The 23,023-nt window shown below is 53.1% G+C and overlaps 1 protein-coding gene across 3 annotated transcripts in view; it reads right to left on the reverse strand.

Moving 5' to 3' along the window:
* Positions 1-23,023, reverse strand: part of LOC139226589 (uncharacterized) — a 90,931-nt gene that overhangs the window by 30,096 nt on the left and 37,812 nt on the right. For all 3 annotated transcript variants that reach the window (XM_070857443.1, XM_070857442.1, XM_070857444.1), the window contains exons 8-12: positions 20,377-20,429; positions 13,876-14,008; positions 10,598-10,794; positions 9,838-9,883; positions 8,867-8,932 (exon numbers count right to left, since the gene is read on the reverse strand). In XM_070857443.1, coding sequence (XP_070713544.1) covers positions 8,867-8,932; positions 9,838-9,883; positions 10,598-10,794; positions 13,876-14,008; positions 20,377-20,429 — 495 coding nt within the window. The remainder of the gene's footprint in view (positions 1-8,866; positions 8,933-9,837; positions 9,884-10,597; positions 10,795-13,875; positions 14,009-20,376; positions 20,430-23,023) is intronic.

Here is a 23,023-nt window from a genome sequence, read left to right on the forward strand (position 1 = left end):
CAGGGAAGTGGAGCTGAGTCCATGATCAGATCAGCCATAATCTTATTGAATGGCGGAGCAGGCTCGAGAGGCCAAATGGCCTACTCCTGCTCCTTTTTCTTATGTTCTTATGTTCAATGAATACAAGCCCAACCTGCTCAACCTATGCTCATAAGACAACGTCTTCATCCCAGGAATCAACCGAGTGAACCTTCTCTGAACTGCTTCCAATGCAAGTGTATCCCTCCTTAAATATGGAGACCAAAACTGTACGCAGTACTCTAGGTGTGGTCTCGCCAATACCCTGTACAGTTGTAGCAAGGCTTCCCTACGTTTATACTCCATCCCCCTTGCAACAAAGGCCAACATTCCATTTTCCTTCCGAATTACTTGCTGTACCTGCATACTAACTTTTTGTGTTTCATATACTAGGACACCCAGATCCCCCTGTACCGCAGCGTTCTGTAGTCTCTCTCCATTTAAATAATAATTTACATTTCTATTCTTCCTACCAAAGTGGAGAACCTCTTATATTCCATCTGGCAAATTTTTGCCCACTCACTTAGCCTGTCTATATCCCTTTGGAATTCCCTCCCGAAACCTCTTTCTCCTCCTTTTAGATGCTCAAGACCGCTGTCCTAATATCTCCTTATGTGGCTCAGTATCAAATTTTGTTTGATAAAGCTCCTTTGTAGTGCCTTGCAATGTTTTACTGGCTCCCAAAATATCCTCCTTCACAAGGCCAATCCCAGAGAAAATTTTCACTCTCAGAATTCGAGATCCTTAAGGGCCTAGGCAGCTGAAGTCATGGCCATCGATTGTGGAGCACTAAAAATTGGGACGCGCAAGAGGCCAGAATTGGAGGAGCGCAGAGATCTCGGGAGGGTTGCAGGGCTGGAGGAGGTTACAGAGATGGGGACAAGTGCTCGAAAAGTAACATTTCGGTGAAAGCAGCAAAGATCAGTTAATGGCTGCAATAGTCAGAAGGGCTTTTACTTCACTGGTACCAGTGGCCTGCGAGCACCATCAGAGCAGGCTGGGGAGCGGGAGGAGCAGCGTGGAGGCATACCATTCCAGGGAGCAGCACGTACTGGAGCAGGAGAGCAACGGTGATGAAAAGGGACGTCACCATGATCCAGGTCAGTGATTGGAGCGTGGGCAGGTACTGCAGGAGCGCCGAGGTCGGGGGGGGGCGAAGGAGCGCCGAGGTCGGGGGGGGCGAAGGAGCGCCGAGGTCGGGGGGGGGGCGAAGGAGCGCCGAGGTCGGGGGGGGCGAAGGAGCGCCGAGGTCGGGGGGGGGCGAAGGAGCGCCGAGGTCGGGGGGGGGCGAAGGAGCGCCGAGGTCGGGGGGGGGCGAAGGAGCGCCGAGGTCGGGGGGGGCGAAGGAGCGCCGAGGTCGGGGGGGGCGAAGGAGCGCCGAGGTCGGGGGGGGCGAAGGAGCGCCGAGGTCGGGGGGGGGCGAAGGAGCGCCGAGGTCGGGGGGGGGCGAAGGAGCGCCGAGGTCGGGGGGGGCGAAGGAGCGCCGAGGTCGAGGGGGCGAAGGAGCGCCGAGGTCGGGGGGGGGCGAAGGAGCGCCGAGGTCGGGGGGGGCGAAGGAGCGCCGAGGTCGGGGGGGGCGAAGGAGCGCCGAGGTCGGGGGGGGCGAAGGAGCGCCGAGGTCGGGGGGGGCGAAGGAGCGCCGAGGTCGGGGGGGGCGAAGGAGCGCCGAGGTCGGGGGGGGCGAAGGAGCGCCGAGGTCGGGGGGGGCGAAGGAGCGCCGAGGTCGGGGGGGGCGAAGGAGCGCCGAGGTCGGGGGGGGCGAAGGAGCGCCGAGGTCGGGGGGGGCGAAGGAGCGCCGAGGTCGGGGGGGGCGAAGGAGCGCCGAGGTCGGGGGGGGCGAAGGAGCGCCGAGGTCGGGGGGGGCGAAGGAGCGCCGAGGTCGGGGGGGGCGAAGGAGCGCCGAGGTCGGGGGGGGCGAAGGAGCGCCGAGGTCGGGGGGGGCGAAGGAGCGCCGAGGTCGGGGGGGGCGAAGGAGCGCCGAGGTCGGGGGGGGCGAAGGAGCGCCGAGGTCGGGGGGGGCGAAGGAGCGCCGAGGTCGGGGGGGGCGAAGGAGCGCCGAGGTCGGGGGGGGCGAAGGAGCGCCGAGGTCGGGGGGGGCGAAGGAGCGCCGAGGTCGGGGGGGGCGAAGGAGCGCCGAGGTCGGGGGGGGCGAAGGAGCGCCGAGGTCGGGGGGGGCGAAGGAGCGCCGAGGTCGGGGGGGGCGAAGGAGCGCCGAGGTCGGGGGGGGCGAAGGAGCGCCGAGGTCGGGGGGGGCGAAGGAGCGCCGAGGTCGGGGGGGGCGAAGGAGCGCCGAGGTCGGGGGGGGCGAAGGAGCGCCGAGGTCGGGGGGGGCGAAGGAGCGCCGAGGTCGGGGGGGGCGAAGGAGCGCCGAGGTCGGGGGGGGCGAAGGAGCGCCGAGGTCGGGGGGGGCGAAGGAGCGCCGAGGTCGGGGGGGGCGAAGGAGCGCCGAGGTCGGGGGGGGCGAAGGAGCGCCGAGGTCGGGGGGGGCGAAGGAGCGCCGAGGTCGGGGGGGGCGAAGGAGCGCCGAGGTCGGGGGGGGCGAAGGAGCGCCGAGGTCGGGGGGGGCGAAGGAGCGCCGAGGTCGGGGGGGGCGAAGGAGCGCCGAGGTCGGGGGGGGCGAAGGAGCGCCGAGGTCGGGGGGGGCGAAGGAGCGCCGAGGTCGGGGGGGGCGAAGGAGCGCCGAGGTCGGGGGGGGCGAAGGAGCGCCGAGGTCGGGGGGGGCGAAGGAGCGCCGAGGTCGGGGGGGGCGAAGGAGCGCCGAGGTCGGGGGGGGCGAAGGAGCGCCGAGGTCGGGGGGGGCGAAGGAGCGCCGAGGTCGGGGGGGGCGAAGGAGCGCCGAGGTCGGGGGGGGCGAAGGAGCGCCGAGGTCGGGGGGGGCGAAGGAGCGCCGAGGTCGGGGGGGGCGAAGGAGCGCCGAGAGATTGTAGAGGGACGTGATCGGGGCCCGGGAGAGGCACGAGTTCGGGGCCCAGGAGAGGAGAGGGCCCAGGGGCAGCACGGGCCCAGCCCACACTGTGATATGTGTGCGCACTAGGTCCGTGCAGCAGAGCTGGTCTCCAGTCGTCTTGGTTAACCCTTGCCACTGGACCAAGACCTAGTTCTGTCTAGCCCGTGTGGTGGCTGGTGTGCAACGGTCACCCCACGTTAAAAAAATCCACGTACAGGCATCTTCTACCCTTCAGGATGTAGCTCGGGATCTGGAGTATTAGGTCCTTCATTGAAACACCTGTGAACTTTTTGGCGAGGAAGCAAGTCATCCTTGTTTCGAGGGACTGCCTATGATGATGATGATGATCCCTTTGCAGACTCTCTGTGTGCTCCTCACAACTTGCTTTCCCACCTATCTTTGTATCGTCAGCAAATTTGGCTACAATGCACTCGTTCCCTTCATCCAAGTCATTAATATAGATAGTAAATAGATCTGGTCGGGTGGGGTCGGCCGGGCCGGGTCGGGTGGAGTTCGACTGGGTCGGGTGGAGTTGGGACAGATTGAGTTGAGATGGTAAAGGTTGGATCAGGTCGGGAGGTTTTGTTCGGGTCGGGTCAGGTCGGATTAAGTTGGGTTGAGTTGAGCTATGTTGGATTAAATTGCGTTAGGGTGGATTGAGTTCAGTCAGGTCGAGATGATTTGGGGTGGATTGAGTTGGGATGGGTCGGGTCGGGTTAAGTTACGTTGGGTTGGGTCGGTTCGGGTCGAGTTGTGTCGGGTCGGGTCGGGTCGCGGTTCGGGTCGCGTTGAGTTGCGGGTCGAGTTGCGTCGGGTCGCGGTTCGGGTTGCGTCGGGTCGCGGTTCGGGTCGAGGTTCGGGTCGAGTTGCGTCGGGTCTCGGGTCGGGTCGAGTTGCGTCGGGTCGCGGTTTGGGTCGAGGTTCGGGTCGAGTTGCGTCAGGTCGCGGTTCGGGTCGAGTCGCTGTTCGGGTTGCGTCGGGTCGCGGTTCGGGTCGAGTTGCGTCGGGTCGGGTCGCGAGTCGGGTCGGGTCGCGGTTCGGGTCGAATTGCGTTGGGTCGGGTCGCGGTTCGGGTCGAGTCGGGTCGAGTTGCGTTGGGTCGGGTCGCGGTTCGGGTCGAGTCGGGTCGCAGTTCGGGTCGGGTCGGGTCGCGGTTCGGGTCGAGTTGCGTCGGGTTGTGGTTCGGGTCGCGTTGCGTCGGGTCGCGGTTCGGGTCGAGTTGCGTCGGGTCGGGTCGCGGTTCGGGTCGAGTTGCGTCGGGTCGGGTCGCGGTTCGGGTCGAGTCGAGTCGGGTCGGGTCGCGGTTCGGGTCGAGTCGGGTCGGGTCGAGTCGCGGTTCGGGTCGAGTCGGGTCGGGTCGCGGTTCGGGTCGAGTCGAGTCGGGTCGCGGTTCGGGTCGAGTCGGGTCGGGTCGCGGTTCGGGTCGAGTCGGGTCGGGTCGAGTTGCGTTGGGTCGCGGTTCAGGTCGAGTTGGGTCGGGTCGAGGTTCGGGTCGAGTCGCGGTTCGGGTCGAGTCGGGTCGGGTCGCGGTTCGGGTCGAGTCGAGTCGGGTCGCGGTTCGGGTCGAGTCGGGTCGGGTCGCGGTTCGGGTCGAGTCGAGTCGGGTCGCGGTTCGGGTCGAGTCGAGTCGGGTCGCGGTTCGGGTCGAGTCGGGTCGGGTCGAGTCGCGGTTCGGGTCAAGTTGAGTCGGGTCGGGTCGCGGTTCGGGTCGAGTCGGGTCGGGTCGCGGTTCGGGTCGGGTCGCGGTTCGGGTCGAGTCGGGTCGGGTCGCGGTTCGGGTCGAGTCGCGGTTCGGGTCGAGTCGGGTCGGGTCGCGGTTCGGGTCGAGTCGCGTCGGGTCGCGGTTCGGGTCGAGTTGCGGTTCGGGTCGAGGTTCGGGTCGAGTTGCGTCGGGTCGCGGTTCGGGTCGAGTCGCGTCGGGTCGCGGTTCGGGTCGAGTCGCGTCGGGTCGCGGTTCGGGTCGAGTTGCGTCGGGTCGCGGTTCGGGTCGAGTTGCGGTTCGGGTCGAGGTTCGGGTCGAGTTGCGTCGGGTCGCGGTTCGGGTCGAGTCGCGTCGGGTCGCGGTTCGGGTCGAGTTGCGTCGGGTCGCGGTTCAGGTCGAGTTGGGTCGGGTCGAGTTGCGTTGGGTCGCGGTTCAGGTCGAGTTGGGTCGGGTCGAGGTTCGGGTCGAGTCGTGGTTCGGGTCGCGTCGGGTCGGGTCGCGGTTCAGGTCGAGTTGGGTCGGGTCGAGGTTCGGGTCGAGTCGGGTCGGGTCGCGGTTCAGGTCGAGTTGGGTCGGGTCGAGGTTCGGGTCGAGTCGCGGTTCGGGTCGCGTCGCGGTTCGGGTCGAGTCGCGGTTCGGGTCGAGTCGGGTCGAGTCGCGGTTCGGGTCGAGTCGGGTCGAGTCGCGGTTCGATCGAGTCGCGGTTCGGGTCGAGTCGGGTCGAGTCGCGGTTCGGGTCGAGTCGCGGTTCGGGTCGAGTCGGGTCGAGTCGCGGTTCGGGTCGAGTCGGGTCGAGTCGCGGTTCGGGTCGAGTCGCGGTTCGGGTCGAGTCGGGTCGAGTCGCGGTTCGGGTCGAGTCGCGGTTCGGGTCGAGTCGGGTCGAGTCGCGGTTCGGGTCGAGTCGGGTCGGGTCGCGGTTCGGGTCGAGTCGGGTCGCGGTTCGGGTCGAGTTGCGTCGGGTCGAGTCGGGTCGGGTCGAGGTTCGGGTCGAGTCGCGGTTCGGGTCGAGTTGGGTCGCGGTTCGGGTCGAGTTGGGTCGGGTCGCGGTTCGGGTCGAGTCGGGTCGCGGTTCGGGTCGAGTTGCGTCGGGTCGAGTAGGGTCGGGTCGAGGTTCGGGTCGAGTCGCGGTTCGGGTCGAGTTGGGTCGCGGTTCGGGTCGAGTCGGGTCGGGTCGCGGTTCGGGTCGAGTCGGGTCGCGGTTCGGGTCGAGTTGCGTCGGGTCGAGTTGGGTCGGGTCGAGGTTCGGGTCGAGTCGCGGTTCGGGTCGAGTTGGGTCGCGGTTCGGGTCGAGTTGGGTCGGGGTCACGTCGGGTCGGGTCGCGGTTCGGGTCCAGTTGGGTCGGGTCAAGTTGCGTCGTGTTGCGGTTCGGGTCGAGTTGCGTTGGGTCGGGTCGCGGTTCGGGTCGAGTTGCGTCGGGTCGCGGTTCGGGTCGAGTTGCGTCGGGTCGCGGTTCGGGTCGAGTTGCGTCGGGTCGCGGTTCGGGTCGAGTCGCGGTTCGGGTCGAGTTGGGTCGGGTCGCGGTTCGGGTCGGGTCGGGTCGGGTCGCGGTTCGGGTCGAGTTGCATTGGGTCGGGGTCACGTCGGGTCGGGTCGGGTCGCAGTTCGGGTCGAGTTGGGTCGGGTCGCGTCGTGTCGCGGTTCGGGTCGAGTTGCGTTGGGTCGGGGTCACGTCGGGTCGGGTCGGGTCGCGGTTCGGGTCGAGTTGTGTTGGGTCGGGTCAAGTTGCGTCGTGTCGTGGTTCGGGTCGAGTTGCGTTGGGTCGGGGTCACGTCGGGTCGGGTCGCGGTTCGCGGTTCGGGTCGAGTCGAGTTGGGTCGGGTCGCGTCGTGTCGCGGTTCGGGTCGAGTTGCGTTGGGTCGGGGTCACGTCGGGTCGGGTCGCGGTTCGGGTCGAGTTGGGTCGGGTCGCGGTTCGGGTCGAGTTGGGTCGGGTCGCGGTTCGGGTCGAGTTGCGTTGGGTCGGGGTCACGTCGGGTCGGGTCGGGTCGCGGTTCGGGTCGAGTCGCGGTTCGGGTCGAGTTGTGTTGGGTCGGGTCAAGTTGCGTCGTGTCGTGGTTCGGGTCGAGTTGCGTTGGGTCGGGGTCACGTCGGGTCGGGTCGCGGTTCGGGTCGAGTTGCGTTGGGTCGGGGTCACGTCGGGTCGGGTCGGGTCGCGGTTCGGGTCGAGTTGGGTCGGGTCGCGGTTCGGGTTGAGTTGCGTCGGGTCGCGGTTCTGGTTGAGTTGCGTCGCAGTTCGGGTCGAGGTTCGGGTCGAGTTGCGTCGGGTCGTGGTTCGGGTCGAGTTGTGTTGGGTCGGGGTCGCGTCGGGGTCGTGTCGCGTTGGGTCGGGGTCACGTCGGGTCGGGGTCGCGTTGGGTCGGGGTCGGGGTCGTGTCGCTGTTCGGGTCGAGTCGCGTCGGTTCGGGTTGAGTCGCGTTGCGTCGTGTCGGCTCGAGTCGAGTTGCGTCGTGTCGGCTCGAGTCGAGTTGCGTTGGGTCGGTTGAGGTCGAGTCGAGTTGTGATGGGTTGGTTTTGGTCGAGTTGGGTTGAGTTGGTTCAGGCAGAGTTTGGTTGGGTTGAGTTGAATTGGGTTGGGCTGGGATGAGTTGAACGGATCGGGTCCAGTTGGGTTGGGACAGGTTATGTTGAGTTGGGCTAGCTGGGGGTATACTGGAGAGTTAGGTGGTAGGTAGTTCCAGTTGGTTTGTTAAGTTGAATATAGCTGGGGAGGCCTGGAGAAGCTTGTTTGCACATAAGATACCCATCATGTTAACATGTGTAGAAAATTTGTCATTCGGCTCAGATGAGTCAACAAATCTTGTACACATTTGGGCACTTTACTGACTTGACCTGGTGCTTCAAACTGTGTCTGCTTTTTTTGTTAAATATAAAAAGGACTCATTTATTGCCCATTCCTAATTGTCCTGAAAAGGTGGTAGTGGATCATCTTGAAGCTTTCTAAGGGTGCTCCTAGGGTGGTACTCGGGAGAGAATTCCAGGATATTGACCAAGCAACGATGAAGGGATGTTGATATACAGCCACTTCAGGGTGGTGTCTGGAGGTAATAGTATTCCAATAACCGATTCTGAAGACTACTCTGTCTGGGATGGTGGCGAGCCTCTTGAGTATTATTGCAGCTGCACCTAACTAGGCGAGTGGTGAGTTTTCCATCACACTCCTGATTTGAGCCTTGTATATGGTGGAGAAGCTTTCAGCGGTCAGGTGGTGACCACTTGCCTCTGCCTTGGTCTTGTAGCCATGATGCTGATTTGCTTGGTGCTGATGGTGGGGGACTCGGCAATGGTGGTGTTATTGAACATCAACAGGAAATAGTTGGTCTTTCTCTTGTTCAAGATGGTCATTACCTGACCCTAATGTGACATGAATGTTGTAAGTAGAGTCTCTGCAGTCATCCTACCAAGCTGCACTCCACATAAACTCCAACTTGTCCAACATCCACCAATCCCGTCATGTTCTTGTTGACCCACCACAAGTTTCTCATCCTCCAACAAATAGTCTTCAAGACTCTTGTCCTCATTTGCAATCCCTGTATGGCATTGCCCTACCCTAGCTCTGCTACCTTCACCCTACATACCAGCTCACGCCCACTGCTGACTCTGGCCTAGTCCGTCCAATTCACTATCAAGGGCACAGGCTCTCGCTATTTCAGCCCTCTGCTATATCTTACTATATCTCCCCCAACTTTCAAAAGCTTCCTCCAAATCCACTTCTGTGTCACCTTCAGTCACCTCCCCTAATTCTCCTAATGCTGCTCACTGTCTAGTGCCCTTCCCCTTTGTTTTCCTGCTGTGAAGCACTTTGGGTCATTTATCACAAAAAGGAATTCTTGGGATATGGGCGTCTCTGGCAAGGCCGACATTTATTGCCCATCCCTAGTTGCCCTTGAGAAAGTGGCGGTGAGCCGCCTTCTTGAACCGCTGCAGTCCGTGTGGTGATGGTGTTCTAATAATGCTGTTAGGTAAGGAATTCCAGCGACGATGAAGGAATGGTGATATTTGTCTAAGTCAGCATGGTATGTGACTTGGAAGGGAATTTAGAGGTAATGGTGTTCCCATGCACCTGCTGCCCTTGTCCTGCCCTCACCTGCTATTCTAAAGCTGCTACATAAATTCAATGATTACTGTCGGGTCTGGCGGAGGAAGATTGCAACACCAGCCTCATCACTACGTATCATGCATTAATTTGCATGTAGTCTCACCTGTGGTGCCAGGTTTTGCTTCAGGACCTTCTCGATGCCCTCATCCAGCACCTCCTTTCCACCATACTGTAAGAACAAACCACAGTCAGCTATTTCGTTCTGCACCCTGTCCCTTAGCGCTTATATTGAAAAGCTTAACTTTAATTGCAGTTAATATATTATTAACGCATACAGCATTGGCATAGTTTACTGTAATAACAGAGACCAGTTAAGGTGAAGTTAGACTAATACTGTTAGACCTCAGAATGTCTGCACCATACACTAACACCCTTAACCTGTACAGCACTGGAAGTGGGTTACACCATTAACTCAACCCATATTTAATGTACAGTAATATGCTTAGCCCACAGTGCTTAATATTCTGACAGCACTACTTAATTTCCTGTGTGTCCTATTTTAGCAAACTGGTTAATGCATTGCAGTACATCCCTGTCTGTGCTATTGTACCAGTCATTAATCCATTTAAAATAAACATTGAAATAATGTGGACACAAACCAGCTAAACAAGTCGTATAGAAAGTAAACCCCTGGCAGTAGGTGACATAAGGGTTATAATATTAACCCACGCGGCACTTAATGGCAATACGATACTGTTAACCCATTCTGTACAAATTACGGATTGCAACAAGACCGGAGTTACAGGTGAGCTATATTTTGTGGCATATTATTGGTTAACACTGTATATCTTGTCTGCTGCCATGCCATGAGCCACTTCTCTCAGTGATGATGCCACAGGCAGAATGAAAAGCAGGGTTTACGATGCACTGTATCGTTGCAGCGCAGATTTGTTAAATTACAATTTCTCTACTTATTTGGCTCATAAAATGTAAGGTGAAAACCCTCAACATTTTGCTAAATTTGTGTAGTAAGGAAAATAGACGAAGCAGTTTGAGCGTGCACTCCCAGTTCTTTATTCAGCTCCATGCCCACAATGTGTGAAGCCTGGACAACTCAATACTAACTGTGTTTACCATTCCAATGTTCATCTGGCCCAAGTATCGCAGCGAATACAGCAACCTGCAGGAGAAGAAAGATCCTCAGTATTGTATCCTCACAGCTTCAGCAATAAACTGTTCGTAGCACAAATCCTTGTGTTTAAAACACTGCCTATTGTATCAGGTGATTACTAAAACCTCTCTTGAGGTCCCATTATTCAGGAGCAAAAATAACAGACAAAATCAAACTAGAAAATACAGGATTGTGCTGCATGCTAATGAAATAGATTTGTTTTACAATTACACTTAGACTAGCACTCCCCCTAATCACTAAGCAGCCACCCTATCCAATCGCAATCCCTTGCCACCTTACCTTGCCACCATACAAGGGGGCAGCTTGGGGTGGGGAGGAAGCGGTTGAAGCCGCTGAGTGGGAGGTCTGAATCTTTGAGATGAAACACACAAGCTCCTCACATTTGGTCTTGGAGGTGATGATGGAGGAGCAGGGAGGGGCAGAAGAGGAAGGGGGGGGTAGGATGTGGCAATCTGGTGCTAAGCCGAGGGGCCTGGGTTTCCATTACTCTCCAGGATGACCCTGGAATAACGGGAGGGTTTGGATGAGCAGTGGGCGGGGGGGGGCTCGATATTACTTTAGATGATCAAGCCAGATTTGGGAAGGGAGGGGGGACAAACAAACAACTGAGCTTACAGCCACAGAGTTTAAAATGATGGCAGGGATCAAGGGCATCAAGGGCAGAGGCAAGGGTGCTGATCCCGAGTTCGCCGAGTTTCTCACCTGTCATCCCGCAGACCGTCTTCTTGCGTCACCTCATTTGATTTGTTATCATCGTGGAGCCGGAAGTTGGGGATCTCTCTTTGCATCTGCTGGAGATGAGGCAGCATGGGTCTGTACACTGCCCCATCGTGCCACTTCCAGCGAATCATGTGGAAACTTAATGGTTTTCCTCTAAGTTTCTGTAAAACTGTTTGAGCCTGGAGTCAATCACAATAAAACAGATGGGAAAGCCCATGGTGAGAAAATCAAGGTTTTTCCCCCCCCCCCTCTTCCAACTTGCCCTCAGAATTCCTCTCCTCATTTTGTTAGTGGTCTCTTTTGCTCCACAGGCTATTGCAACCCTCTGGTACCTCTCCAAAGTTGACCATTCTTCACAAGTAAACCTAGACAGTAAGCACAGGAACATCGGAACAGGAGGAGGCCATTTAGCCCCTCGAGCCTGTTCTGCCATTCAATGAGATCATGGTTGATTTGCGACCTAACTCCATTTGTCCTTGATACCCTCACAAGATAAAAATCTACGATCTCAGTCTTGAAAGTTCCAATTGACCTCCAGCATCCACATCCTTTTGGGGGGCGGAAAGTTCCAGGTTTCTACTCTCTTTTGTGTGAAAAATTGCTTCCTCATTTCCCTTCTAAATGGCCTAGCTCTAATTTTAAGATTATGTCCCCTTGTTCTTGATTCCACCATCAGATTCCAACATCTTAAACACCATGATCAGATCACCACTTAAGCCCCTATACTCAAGGGAATACAAGCCTAGTCTGTGCAACCTGTCCTCATAACTTGACCTCTAAGCCCCAGTATCATTCCGATGAATCGGCACTGCCAATATATCCTTCCTGATGTTCAGTGCTTGACCATTGAGGGGGTGCAGTCACTATAGCCTGATCCTCTGCTCACCCAAAGTCTACCTTCTCACAGGGGTCACTGTAATGATCAGAATTGCTCACTGACCTACATTAGCTTCTGGTTAAGCAACTCATCCTTGTTTACAAATCCCTCCATGGGCTCGCCCCTTCCTATCTCTGTAATCTCCTCCAGCCCCACAACCCTCCCCATGCCCGCCTGCCTCTCCAGATGTCTGCACTCCTCTAATTCTGCTCTCTTGCGCATCTCTGATTGTAATCGCTCTACCATTGGTGGTCATGCCTTCTGTTGCCTCGGCCCTAAGCTCTGGAATTCCCTGTCTAGACCTCTCCGCCTTTCTACCTCTCTTTCCTCTTACAAGACACTCCTTAAAACCTACCTCTTTGACCAAGGTTTTGGTCACCTGCCCTCATTTCTCCTTATGTGGCTTGGTGCCAAATGTTGTGTCTGTGGGCCCAAGTTTCCACAAGAAAAAAAACGGGCGCCCCTCCGAGCTGGGCGCCTAAAAAAATCCTCGGTATTCTCCACCTACTTACAGGTCCTCTGGCCCTCGGCGCAGCCAGCACGAGCTGTGGGGGGGGGCGGAGCCAGGTCCCGGCGCTGAAAACAGTGCCGGGACCTCTGCACATGCGTGCTACAGTCGGCACGCAAGTGCAGTAGCTCCAGGCGCCGAACTGTGTGGGAGGGACCCAAAGCACGCAGCCCCTAGCCCTGGCTGAATGGCCTCACTGGGGCTGCGTGAATGAGGCTCCTTCCACGGCCAGCTCCTGCTCCCCCCCCGCACCCCCGCCGACCAGACCCGACCCGACACCCGCTCCCCCCCCCGCCGACCAGACCCGACCCGACACCCGCTTTCCCCCCCCCCCCCGCCCCGACACCCGCTCTCCCCCCCCCTGCTTTCCCCCCTCCCGCCCCGACCCCCGCTCTCCCCCTCCCCCCCCCCCCCACCGCCCCGACCCGAGACCCGCTCCCCCCGCCCCGACACCCGCTCCCCTCCCCGGATCCGACCCCCGCTCCCCACCCCGACCCGACACCCGCGCCCCCCCCGACCCGAGACCCGCTCCCCCCCCCGACCCGAGACCTGCCCCGACCCGAGACCCGCTCTCCCCGCCCCGCGACCCGCTCAACCCCGCCCCGACCCGAGACGGGCTCCCCCCCCCCCCCCGCCCAGACACCCGCTCTCCCCGCCCCCCCCCACCCCCCTCCCGACTGACCCGACCCGAGCTCCTGTTCCCCGACCCCCCCCCCCCTCTCTCTCCTCCTCCTCCTTCCCCCCCCCCCCCCCTCTCTCTCTCTCTCTCTCTCTCTCTCTAATTCTCCCTGGCTGAAGCACTTTCACACAGGTAGGAAGATGGTTTATTTAATCTTTTTTTGGCTTATAAATGTTTATTCAGGTTGGATTTATTTGTAGAAGTATAAATAAGGATTTATTGTCGAATTTAATGGGTTCCCTTCCCCCCCCCCTCCCTCCCTCGTTCTGGACGCCTAATTTGTAACCTGCGCCTGATTTTTTAATGTGTAGAACAGGTTTTTTCAGTTCTACAAAAATCTTCACTGGCTCCATTCTACTTTAGTTTGGAGTACATTTTCACTGTGGAAACTTTCAAACCAGGAGTCAGTGGCCGGACACGCCCCCTTTTGAAGAAAAAATTCTGTTCTAAACTAGAACTGTTCTACCTGACTAGAACGGCAGAAAAAAAAAATGTGGAGAATTGAGATTTCTAAAATATTCCGTTCTCCACCAGTTGCTCCTAAAAATCAGGCACGAATCATGTGGAAACATGGGCCCTATAACACTCCTGTGAAGCGCCTTGGGACATTTTATTACCTGTTTTCCCCAGAGGTGCTGAGGTCCATTGTAATGTCCCTACCTAACTCAACATGGACCGGGAATCAAACCTGGGCCTTCCTGGTCCGTATGGCTCAGCATCACACTTGGCCATGCATTTACTGACAGAGCCATTATGGTTTGGTTGGGGAGGGACGGGAGGAGGAGAGAGAGGGGGCTTGGAACAAATCGGGACAGTAAATTGTAGTACAAAACTAGGATTAGGCAAGAAATGTTAATTTGTAATTTTCATAATTGGTGACGAAGCTCCTGGGCATCAATGGCAGGACCGTCAGTAAACAAACATCCTGCTGTAATCACGTGTCAATCCCACAATGAACATTTCATCCCAGGCAGTAGAGAAAATAATGGGAGTACTCAGTGAGTAGAGAAACTAATGAAGTTGAGAAACTGTTGAGAGTATTCAAGTGGGTAGGGGAATTGATGGTCAACAAGTGGCCTGGGCTCCAATCCCAATCCAGCCATGATACTACAACAGTAAAGGCATTCACATATTACATACAAGAGGTGCCTTATCTTTGGCAATGAGCTCGCTGGCACTTTACATGGGGTACATACCTCCCCTCTTTGAGCATTTCTCAAGGAAATACCGTTAATTCCATCGATAATGTCTCCAGCCTGGACACACTCGTCTGCTTCAGCTTGACTTCCTGCAATCACCTCCCTTACAAAAATACGCCGGTCAGTGTATCTGAAAGGAAAACCCAGCAGCTGTCAGCAAGTCTGTACAATTACTGCCGATCGTCCCATCACAGACGCTCTCGGGAAAGACCCAGATCACAACGTAGTTTGTTTACATGAACCTGGAGAGTCTCTCAGACCACAATCACATCACATCTTCCAGCACTGGAACAGGAGTGAGAAACCATGTGTGTGGACATTGGTGAAAGCAAATAGCCGGGCAACATTCACTCTCTGTGAAGAATGACAATAGAGAATGGAAACCCAATTAGGCTGTCTCAAAATGATTGAGGTGCATTTCCTGTATGTCTACCCTGGTGATGCCTAATTTGGCTATAGTCCTTTTGCATTGGGGAGTTTATCTCATGGATACTACGAGAGCCATTTGTACATTACTTTTTTCAGCAGAGTGAGGGCTGTTAAGTCTTGGGAATGGAACACATTTCTTTTCAGACAACCAGTGTCAGCAGACAAACCCGCCCAGAGCAGATACGGCACAGGATAGACACAGAATAAAGCTGCCTCTGCACTGTCCCATCAAACACTCCCAGGGCAGGTACAGCACGGAGTTAGATACAGAGTAAAGCTCCCTCTACACTGTCCCATCAAACACTCTCAGGGCAGGTACAGCACGGGTTAGATACAGAGTAAAGCTCCCTCTACACTGTCCCATCAAACACTCCCAGGGCAGGTACAGCACAGGTTAGATACAGAGTAAGGCTCCCTCTACATTGTCCCATTAAACACTCCCAGGACAGGTACAGCACGGGTTAGATATCGAGTAAAGCTCCCTCTACACTACACTGCATACACGACTGCACCAGTGTGACATCTCCCCTTTCCTACATCAGTCAGCCTGTGGCCTCTCTTTGCAAGATTGCCAATTCGTGAGAAATTGGTTACACACTCCTAGCAGGATTCTCCACCTTCAGGAGACCAGAGGAAAAAATGCGATGAAGATTGCTTTAGAAAAACAAATTACTGCCTTCACTTGTTACTGGTGCATTGAAATTCTGTCATTCTCTACTTGCTTAATATCAACCACAGAGCTTCCTGGACCCATGGGCTCCTGCAGTATCGAGGGGGAGGCTGAACATAAACATTCCTGCATTCCAGGAAGGTGGGTTTCCTGCATGTGCAGCGCCTTGTCCTTGGATTCACTTGAAGGTGAACTCTCTCCACTTTGTATTCCTGATCACACATTAACAATAACAGACATAAGAACATAAGAAATAGGAGCAGGAGTAGGCCACCTGGCCCTTTGAGTCTGCTCCACTATTTAATAAGATCACGGCTGATCTGATCATGGATTCAGCTCCACTTCCCTGCCCGCGCCCCATAACCCTTTACTCCTTTATCGCTCAAAAATCTGTCTATCACCACCTTAAATATATTCAATGACCCAGCCTCCACAGCTCTCTGGGTCAGAGAATTCCACAGATTTACAACCTTCTGAGAAGAAATTCCTCCTCATCTTAGTTTTAAATGGGCGGCCCCTTATTCTGAGACTATGTCCCGTAGGTTAAATTTCCCCTATGAGTGGAAACATCCTCTCTGCATCCACCTTGTCGAGCCCCCTCATTATCTTGTATGTTTCGATAAGATCACCTCTCATTCTTCTAAACTCCAATGTGTATAGGCCCAACCTACTCAACCTATCTTCATAAATCAACCCCCGCATCTCCAGAAACAACCTAGTGAACCTTTTCTGAACAGCCTCCAATGCAAGTACATCCTTCCTAATATGGAGACCAAAACTGTACGCAGTACTCCAGGTGTGGCCTCACCAATACCCTGTACAGTTGTAACAGGACTTCTCTGTTTTTATACTCTATCCCCCTTGCAATAAAAGCCAACATTCCATTTGCCTTCCTGATTACTTGCTGTACCTGCATACTAACTTTTTGTGTTTCATGCACAAGGACCCCAGGTCCCTCTGTGCAGCAGCACTTTGCAATTTTTCTCCATTTAAATTATAATTTGCTTTTCTATTGTTTCTGCCAAAGTGGATAACCTCACACTTTCCTACATTATACTCCATCTGCCAAATTTTTGCCCACTCACTTAGCTTGTCTATATCCCTCTGGAGATTTTTGTGTCCTCCTCACAATTTGCTTTCCCACCCATCTTTGTATCATCAGCAATCTTGGCTACATTACACTCGGTCCCTTCATCCAAGTCATTAATATGGATTGTAAATAGTTGAGGACCCAGCACCGATCCACTAGTCACTGTTTGCCAACCAGAAAATGACCCATTTATCCTGACTCTTTATTTTGTTAGTTAGTCAATCCTCTATCCATGCTAATATATTACCCTCAACCCAGAGAACTTTTATCTTGTGCAGTAAACTTTTATGTGGCACCTTATTAAATGCCTTCTGGAAATCCACTGGTTCCCCTTATCCACCCTGTTCGTTACATCCGCAAAGAACTCCAGCAACTTTGTCAATGATGATTTCCCTTTCATAAAACCATGTTGACTCTGCTTGATTGAATTATGCTTTTGCAAATGTCCTGCTACTGCTTCCTTAATAATGGACTTCAGCATTTTCCCCAATGACAGATGTTAGGCTAACTGCTCTATAATTTGCTGCTTTTTGTCTGCCTCCTTTTTTAAATAGGGGCATTACACTTGTGGTTTACCAATCCGCTGGGACTGCCCCTGAATCCAGGGAATTTTGGTAGATTACATCCAATGCATCCACTATCTCTGCAACCACTTCTCTTAAAACCCTAGGATATAAGGCATCAGGTGCAGGAGACTTGTCCGCCTTTAGTCCCATCATTTTACCTAGTACTACTTCATTAGTGATAGTGATTGTATTAAGTTCCTCTCCCTCTATAATCCCTTGATTATCCACTATTGGGATGTTTTTAGTGTCTTCTACTGTGAAGACCGATACAAAATATTTGTTTAATGTTTCTGCCATTCTCCTGTACTCCATTGTTGTCTGACCTTCTCCCAGGCCTTTGTCAATGCTGGAGCTGCAGGAATGAGCCAGTGATCACTCTCCCTTTGGTTTGCTCCATGGAGTCTCCCCAGAACAATACCACTTGATCCAGAAATTAATCAGAGCAAGGATACCCAGGAAGTGAGCCCTGCAGCAAAACTTTACACAACTCCTCAGATAATGAAGCAGTCCATGCCCCATGCAACAAGACCTGGACGACATTCAAGCTTGGGATGATAAGTGGCAAATAACATTCGCGCCACACAAGTGCCAGGCAATGACCATCTCCAAGAGATTATCTAACCACCGCCCCATGACATTCAACGGCATTACCATCGCTGAATCCCCCACCATTAACATCCTGGGGGTCACCATTGACCAGAAACTTAACTGGACCAGCCACATAAATACTGTGGCTACTAGAGTAGATCAAAAGCTGGGTATTCTGCAGAGTGTCTCACTTCCTGACTCCCCAAAGCCTTTCTACCATCTACAAGGCACAAGTCAGGAGTGTGATGGCATACTCCCCACTTGCCTGGATGAGTGTAGCTCCTACAATACTCAAGAAATTCAACACCATCCAGGACAAAGCAGCCTACTTGATTGGCACCCAATTCACCACCTTCAACATTCATTCCCTCCACCACCGGCGCACCATGGCTGCAGTGTGTACCATCTACAAGATGCACTGCAGCAACTCGCCAAGGTTTCTTCAACAGCACCTCCCAAACCTGTGACCTCTACCATCTAGAAGAACAAGGGCAGCAGGCATATGGAAATACCATCACCTCCACATTCCCTTCCAAGTCACACACCATCCTGACTTGGAAATATATCACCATTCCTTCATCGTCGCTGGGTCAAAATCCTGGAACTCCCTCCCTAACAGCACTGTGGGAGTACCTTCACCACACGGACTGCAGCGGTTCAAGAAGGCGGCTCACCACCAGCTTCTCATTAAGGGCAATTCGGGATGGCAATAAATGCCGGCCTTGCTGGCAACACCCACATCCCAGGTATGAATTTAAAAAAAAACTCTACAGCAATGGGTATGGCACTCCACTATAACACTTCAGGGTACCATACAATATGGTCCATATATCAGACAATACTGGTTTTACTGACCACACTGAGTCCCAATTATCGATCAAGGCTGGTTTACTGACCATACAGGGCCGCATGTCAGCCGTGGCTCAGTTGGTAGCACTCTCGCCTCCAAGTCAGAAGGTTGTGGGTTCAAGTCCCACTCCAGAGACTTGAGCACAAAAATCTAGGCGGACGAGATGCTGCCTTTGGATGAGACGTTAAACCGAGGCCCCGTCTGCTCTCTCAGGTGGACATAAAAGATACCATGGAACTGTATCGAAGAAGAGCATGGAGTTATCCCCAGTGTCCTGGCCAATATTTATTCCTCAATCAACATCACTAATAAACAGATTATCTGGTCATTATCACATTGCTGTTTGTGGGAGCTTGCTGTGAGCAAAATGGCTGCCTTACAACAGTGACTACACTTAAAATAAAAAGTACTCAGTTGACTTGTAAAGCGCTTTGGGACATCCTGAGGTAATGAAAGGTGCCAAAAGGGACTGCGCCTAATACTATACTATATATTTATATATAGTATACAAAATCACCAACGATGTCGCGTTGCCACTTAGTTCGCATGCCAGACACGAGATGCCCTAAGCAAATTGCTCTATGCGGAGCTCCTTCATGGCAAACGAGCCAAAGGTGGGCAGCGGAAACGTTTCAAGGACACCCTCAAAGCCTCCCTGGTGAAGTATATACCATATATATAGCCCTCCTGTATGGATCAGAGGCACGGATGGTGTACAGAAGACACATCAAGTTGCTGGAGATATATCACCAACAATGTCTCCGCAAGATCCTACAAATCCCCTGGGAGGACAGGTGCATCAACATCAGTGTCCTCGCCCAGGCCAACATTCCCAGCATTGAAGCACTAACCACACTATTAGCTTCGCTGGGCAGGCCACTTAGTTTGCATGCCAGACACGAGACTCCCTAAGCAATTGCTCTACGCAGAGCTCCTTCATGGCAAACGAGCCAAAGGTGGGCAGCGACGTTTCAAGGACACCCTCAAAGCCTCCCTGGTGAAGTGCGACATCACCACGGACACCTGGGAGACTCTGGCCGAAGACCACCCTTGGTGGAGGAAGTGCATCTGGGAAGGCGTTGAGCTCTTCGAATCTCAAGCTCTTCGAATCTCACAGATAGATAGATTTTTAACCAATAAGGGAATTAAGGGTTACGGGGAGAGGGCGGGTAGGTGGAGCTGAGTCCACGGCCAGATCAGCCATGATCTTATTGAATGGCGGAGCAGGCTCGAGGGGCTAGATGGCCTACTCCTGTTCCTAATTCTTATGTTCTTATGTTCTCAACGCTGTGAACGTGAAGAGATCAGGTGCAGGCAGCGGAAGGAGCGTGCGGCAAATCAGTCCCACCCACGCCTTCCCCCGACGAATGTCTGTCCCATCTGTGACAGGGTCTGTGGCTCTCGTGTTGGACTGTTCAGCCACCAAAGAATTCACTTTAGTCGTGAAAGCAAGTCTTCCTCGATTCCGAGGGCCTGCCTATGATGATGACGACTTCATTATTTATTTTACTAAGTATTCAAAAAATATTGAGGCATTTGAGGTGGTCAGGAAAGACTGAACAGGCTGGGGCTCTTTTCTCTAGAAAAGAGAAGGACGGGGTTGACCCAATAGCGGTCTTTAAAATGATGAAGGGGTTTGATAGGGTAGATCTAGATAAGATGTTTCCACTTGTGGGGGAATCGAAACTAGAGGGCATAAATATAAGAGGATTTTCAGATTTCGGAAGATTTCAGGATTCAGAAGACACTTTACCCAGTGTAGTTAGAATGTGGAACCCGCTACCACATGGAGTGATTGAGGTGAATAGCACAGATGCATGTAAGGGGAAGCAAGATATGGACATGAGGGAGAAAGGAATTGAAGGATGTGTTGATAGGGTGAAATGAAGATGGGTGGGAGGAGGCCCATATGGAGCATAAGCACTGGCATGGACCAGTTGGGCCAACTGGCCTGCTTCTCTACTGTAAGTTAGATGTAATATAGGATCCCAGATATTGGCCAGGCTGGTTTACTGAGTGTATAGGTATACCAGGCATGGTGGGTTCACCAAGTATACAGGGCCCCAAACTCCCCATCCGCACTTACAATAACCAGCTGTATGAGGTACCAAAGGCTGACAGAGTCCACGGAAAGCTACCCCAGCAAGAATCGACACTTGCAGGCACAATTGGGGCAAAGGAAGAAACCATTGATATACTGACACACTAACACTGTTTACACTGCAGATAGTTCCCTGGAAAATATACAAGTCAACGACTCCAAATTTGTTGCCATTGTTTCTAATGTGAAGCAGTTGGATCTTACCTAAGCACCATTCCCAGCTCCCGACAGGGGACTGTATCGTACATCTCACACACCTGTATAAAAACAAGCCTATGTTAGCTGTCTCACTGTGGGAAGTACACGACAGTGCAGAGCACCCTCACTGCTCCCAGCCATGGGTCAGAGAGAGTTATTGAAGTTTGAAGGAGAAACTGAAAAGAAGATTTGAAAGTTATTGTATATTGGTCCTATTTTGATGGACCAATAAGAGGGACACTGGGTTGCCTAGGATCACCAATCAAGAATTAGCACGTGTCCCTTTAGGGCACCAGTAATTTTGTATTAGCTGGTCTCCAGTCGTCTTGGTTAATCCTTGCCACTGGACCAAGACCTAGCTCTGTCAAGCCCATGTAGTGGCTGGTGTGCAACGGCACCCCACGTTAAAAAAATCCCGCACAGACATCTTCCACCCTTCAGGATTTAGTTCAGGACCTGGAATCTTAGGTCCTTCACCTGTGAACTTTTTGACGTGAAAGCAAGTCATCCTCGATTCGAGGGACTGTTCTATGATGATGATGAATATATAAACAAACATTTGGTCCAGTCAAATTAAACAAAGCTCAACATAAAGTTATAGGAAAGGTAACAAAGGAAGAGGATGCTGCCATAGACAGAGTGAAGGAGGATGTAGTGGAGACACTTGATGGGATTAAAAAGTGCTAAAAGGCGGCTGGCTGTACTTAAAGTAGATAAATCACCAGGAGCGGATGGGATGCATCCTAGGATTCTGAGGGAATTGAGGGCAGAAATCGCGGAGGTACTGGCCATAATATTCCAGTCCTCCATAGATACAGGGGTGGTGCCAGAGGCCTGGAGAATTGCAAATGTTACACTCTTGTTCAAAAAGGGAGTAAAGATAATCCCAGCAACTACAGGCCAAGGCAGTTTAACCTCGGTAGTGGAGAAGCATTTAGAAACAGTGATTAGGGACAAAATTGTCACTTGGATAGGGGTGGATTAATTAAGGAAAGTCAGCACGGATTTGTTAAAGGCAAATGATATTTAACCAACTTGATTGAGTTTTTTGATGAGGTAACAGAGAGGGTTGATGAGGGTAACGTGGTTGATGTATACATGGATTTCCAAAAGGTGTTCGACATAATAGGCTTACCAGCAAAATTGAAGCCCATGGAATAAAAGGGACAGTGGCAGCATGGATGTGAAATTGGCTCAGTGACAGGAAACAGAGAGAAGTGGTGAACGGTTGTTTATCGGACTGGAGGAAGGTATACAGTGGTGTTCCCCAGGGGTCGGTACTGGGACCACTGCTTTTCTTGATATATATTAATGACCTGGACAGGGGTGTACAGGGCACAATTTCAAAATTGCAGATGACACAAACTTGGAAGTATAGTGAACAGTGAGGAGGAGAGGGATAGACTTCAGGAAGACATAGACAGGCTGGTGGAATGGGCAAGCACATGGTAGATGATGTTTAATGCAGAAAAGTGTGAAGTGATGCATTTTGGTAGAAAGACATAAACTAAATGATACAATTCTAAAGGGGGTGCATGAACAGAGACACCTGGGGGTATGTGTGCATAAATCATTGCAGGTAACAGAGCAGGTTAAAAAGGCTTACGGGGTCGTGGGCTTCATAAATAGAGGTATAGAGTACAAAAATGTGGAAATTAGGATGAATCTTTATAAAACACTGGTTCAGCCCCAACTGGAGTATTGTGTCCAATTCTGGGCACCACACTTTAGGAAGGATAGGAAGGCCTTAGAGAGGGTGCAGAAAAGATTTACGAGAATGATTCCAGGAATGAGGGACTTCAGTTACGTTGATAGACTGAAGAAGCTGGGGTTGTTCTCCTTGAAGCAGTGAAGATTGAGAGGAGATTTGATCGAGGTGTTCAAATCATGAGGGGTCTTGACAGAGTAGATCGAGAGAAACTGTTCCCATTGGCAGAAGGGTCGAGAACCAGAGGGCACAGATTTAAGGTGATTGGCAAAAGAACCAAAGGCGACGCAAGAAAAAATGTTTTTACGCAGCGAGTGGTTAAGATCTGGAATGCACTGCCTGAAAGGGTGGTGCAGGCAGACTCAATTTTATCTTTCAAAAGGGAATTGGATAAGTATCTGAAGGGGAAAAAGTTGTAGGGTTACGGGGAAAGGACGGGGGAGTGGGACTAGCTGAGAGTCAGCATGGGCTCAATGGGCCGAATGGCTTTTTTCCGTGCTGTAACCGTTCTATGATTCTATGAACTACATAAAAACTTTAAGGAACAGGAAAAGGACAGGAGGTCCAACAATCTTGTGCCCACCTCACCCTATCTCTAATCCCTTTATCAAACTGTCTCCAGAAACTCTAATACACACTAAAACAAGGCATGGTTAAAATATAGACATAGGACAGAGAAAAGGGACAACAGGGAGAGCAGAATTAAAACATTTTAAATGTTTGATTTTTCATTAAATACTCTAATTGCCTATTTGAGCAGTGTGGGGTTAATAGTCCAGTGACAAAGGCAGTTAAGAAGGCATATGGAATACGTGTCTTTATTAGCCAAGGCATAGAATACAAGAGCAGGGAGGTTATGCTAGAGCTGTATAAAGCACTAGTTAGGCCACAGCTGGAGTACTGCATGCAGTTCTGGCCACCATATTACAAGAAAGATGTGATTAC

This window comes from Pristiophorus japonicus, chromosome 16, assembly GCF_044704955.1.
Source record: "Pristiophorus japonicus isolate sPriJap1 chromosome 16, sPriJap1.hap1, whole genome shotgun sequence".
NCBI classification, from domain to species: domain Eukaryota; kingdom Metazoa; phylum Chordata; class Chondrichthyes; family Pristiophoridae; genus Pristiophorus; species Pristiophorus japonicus.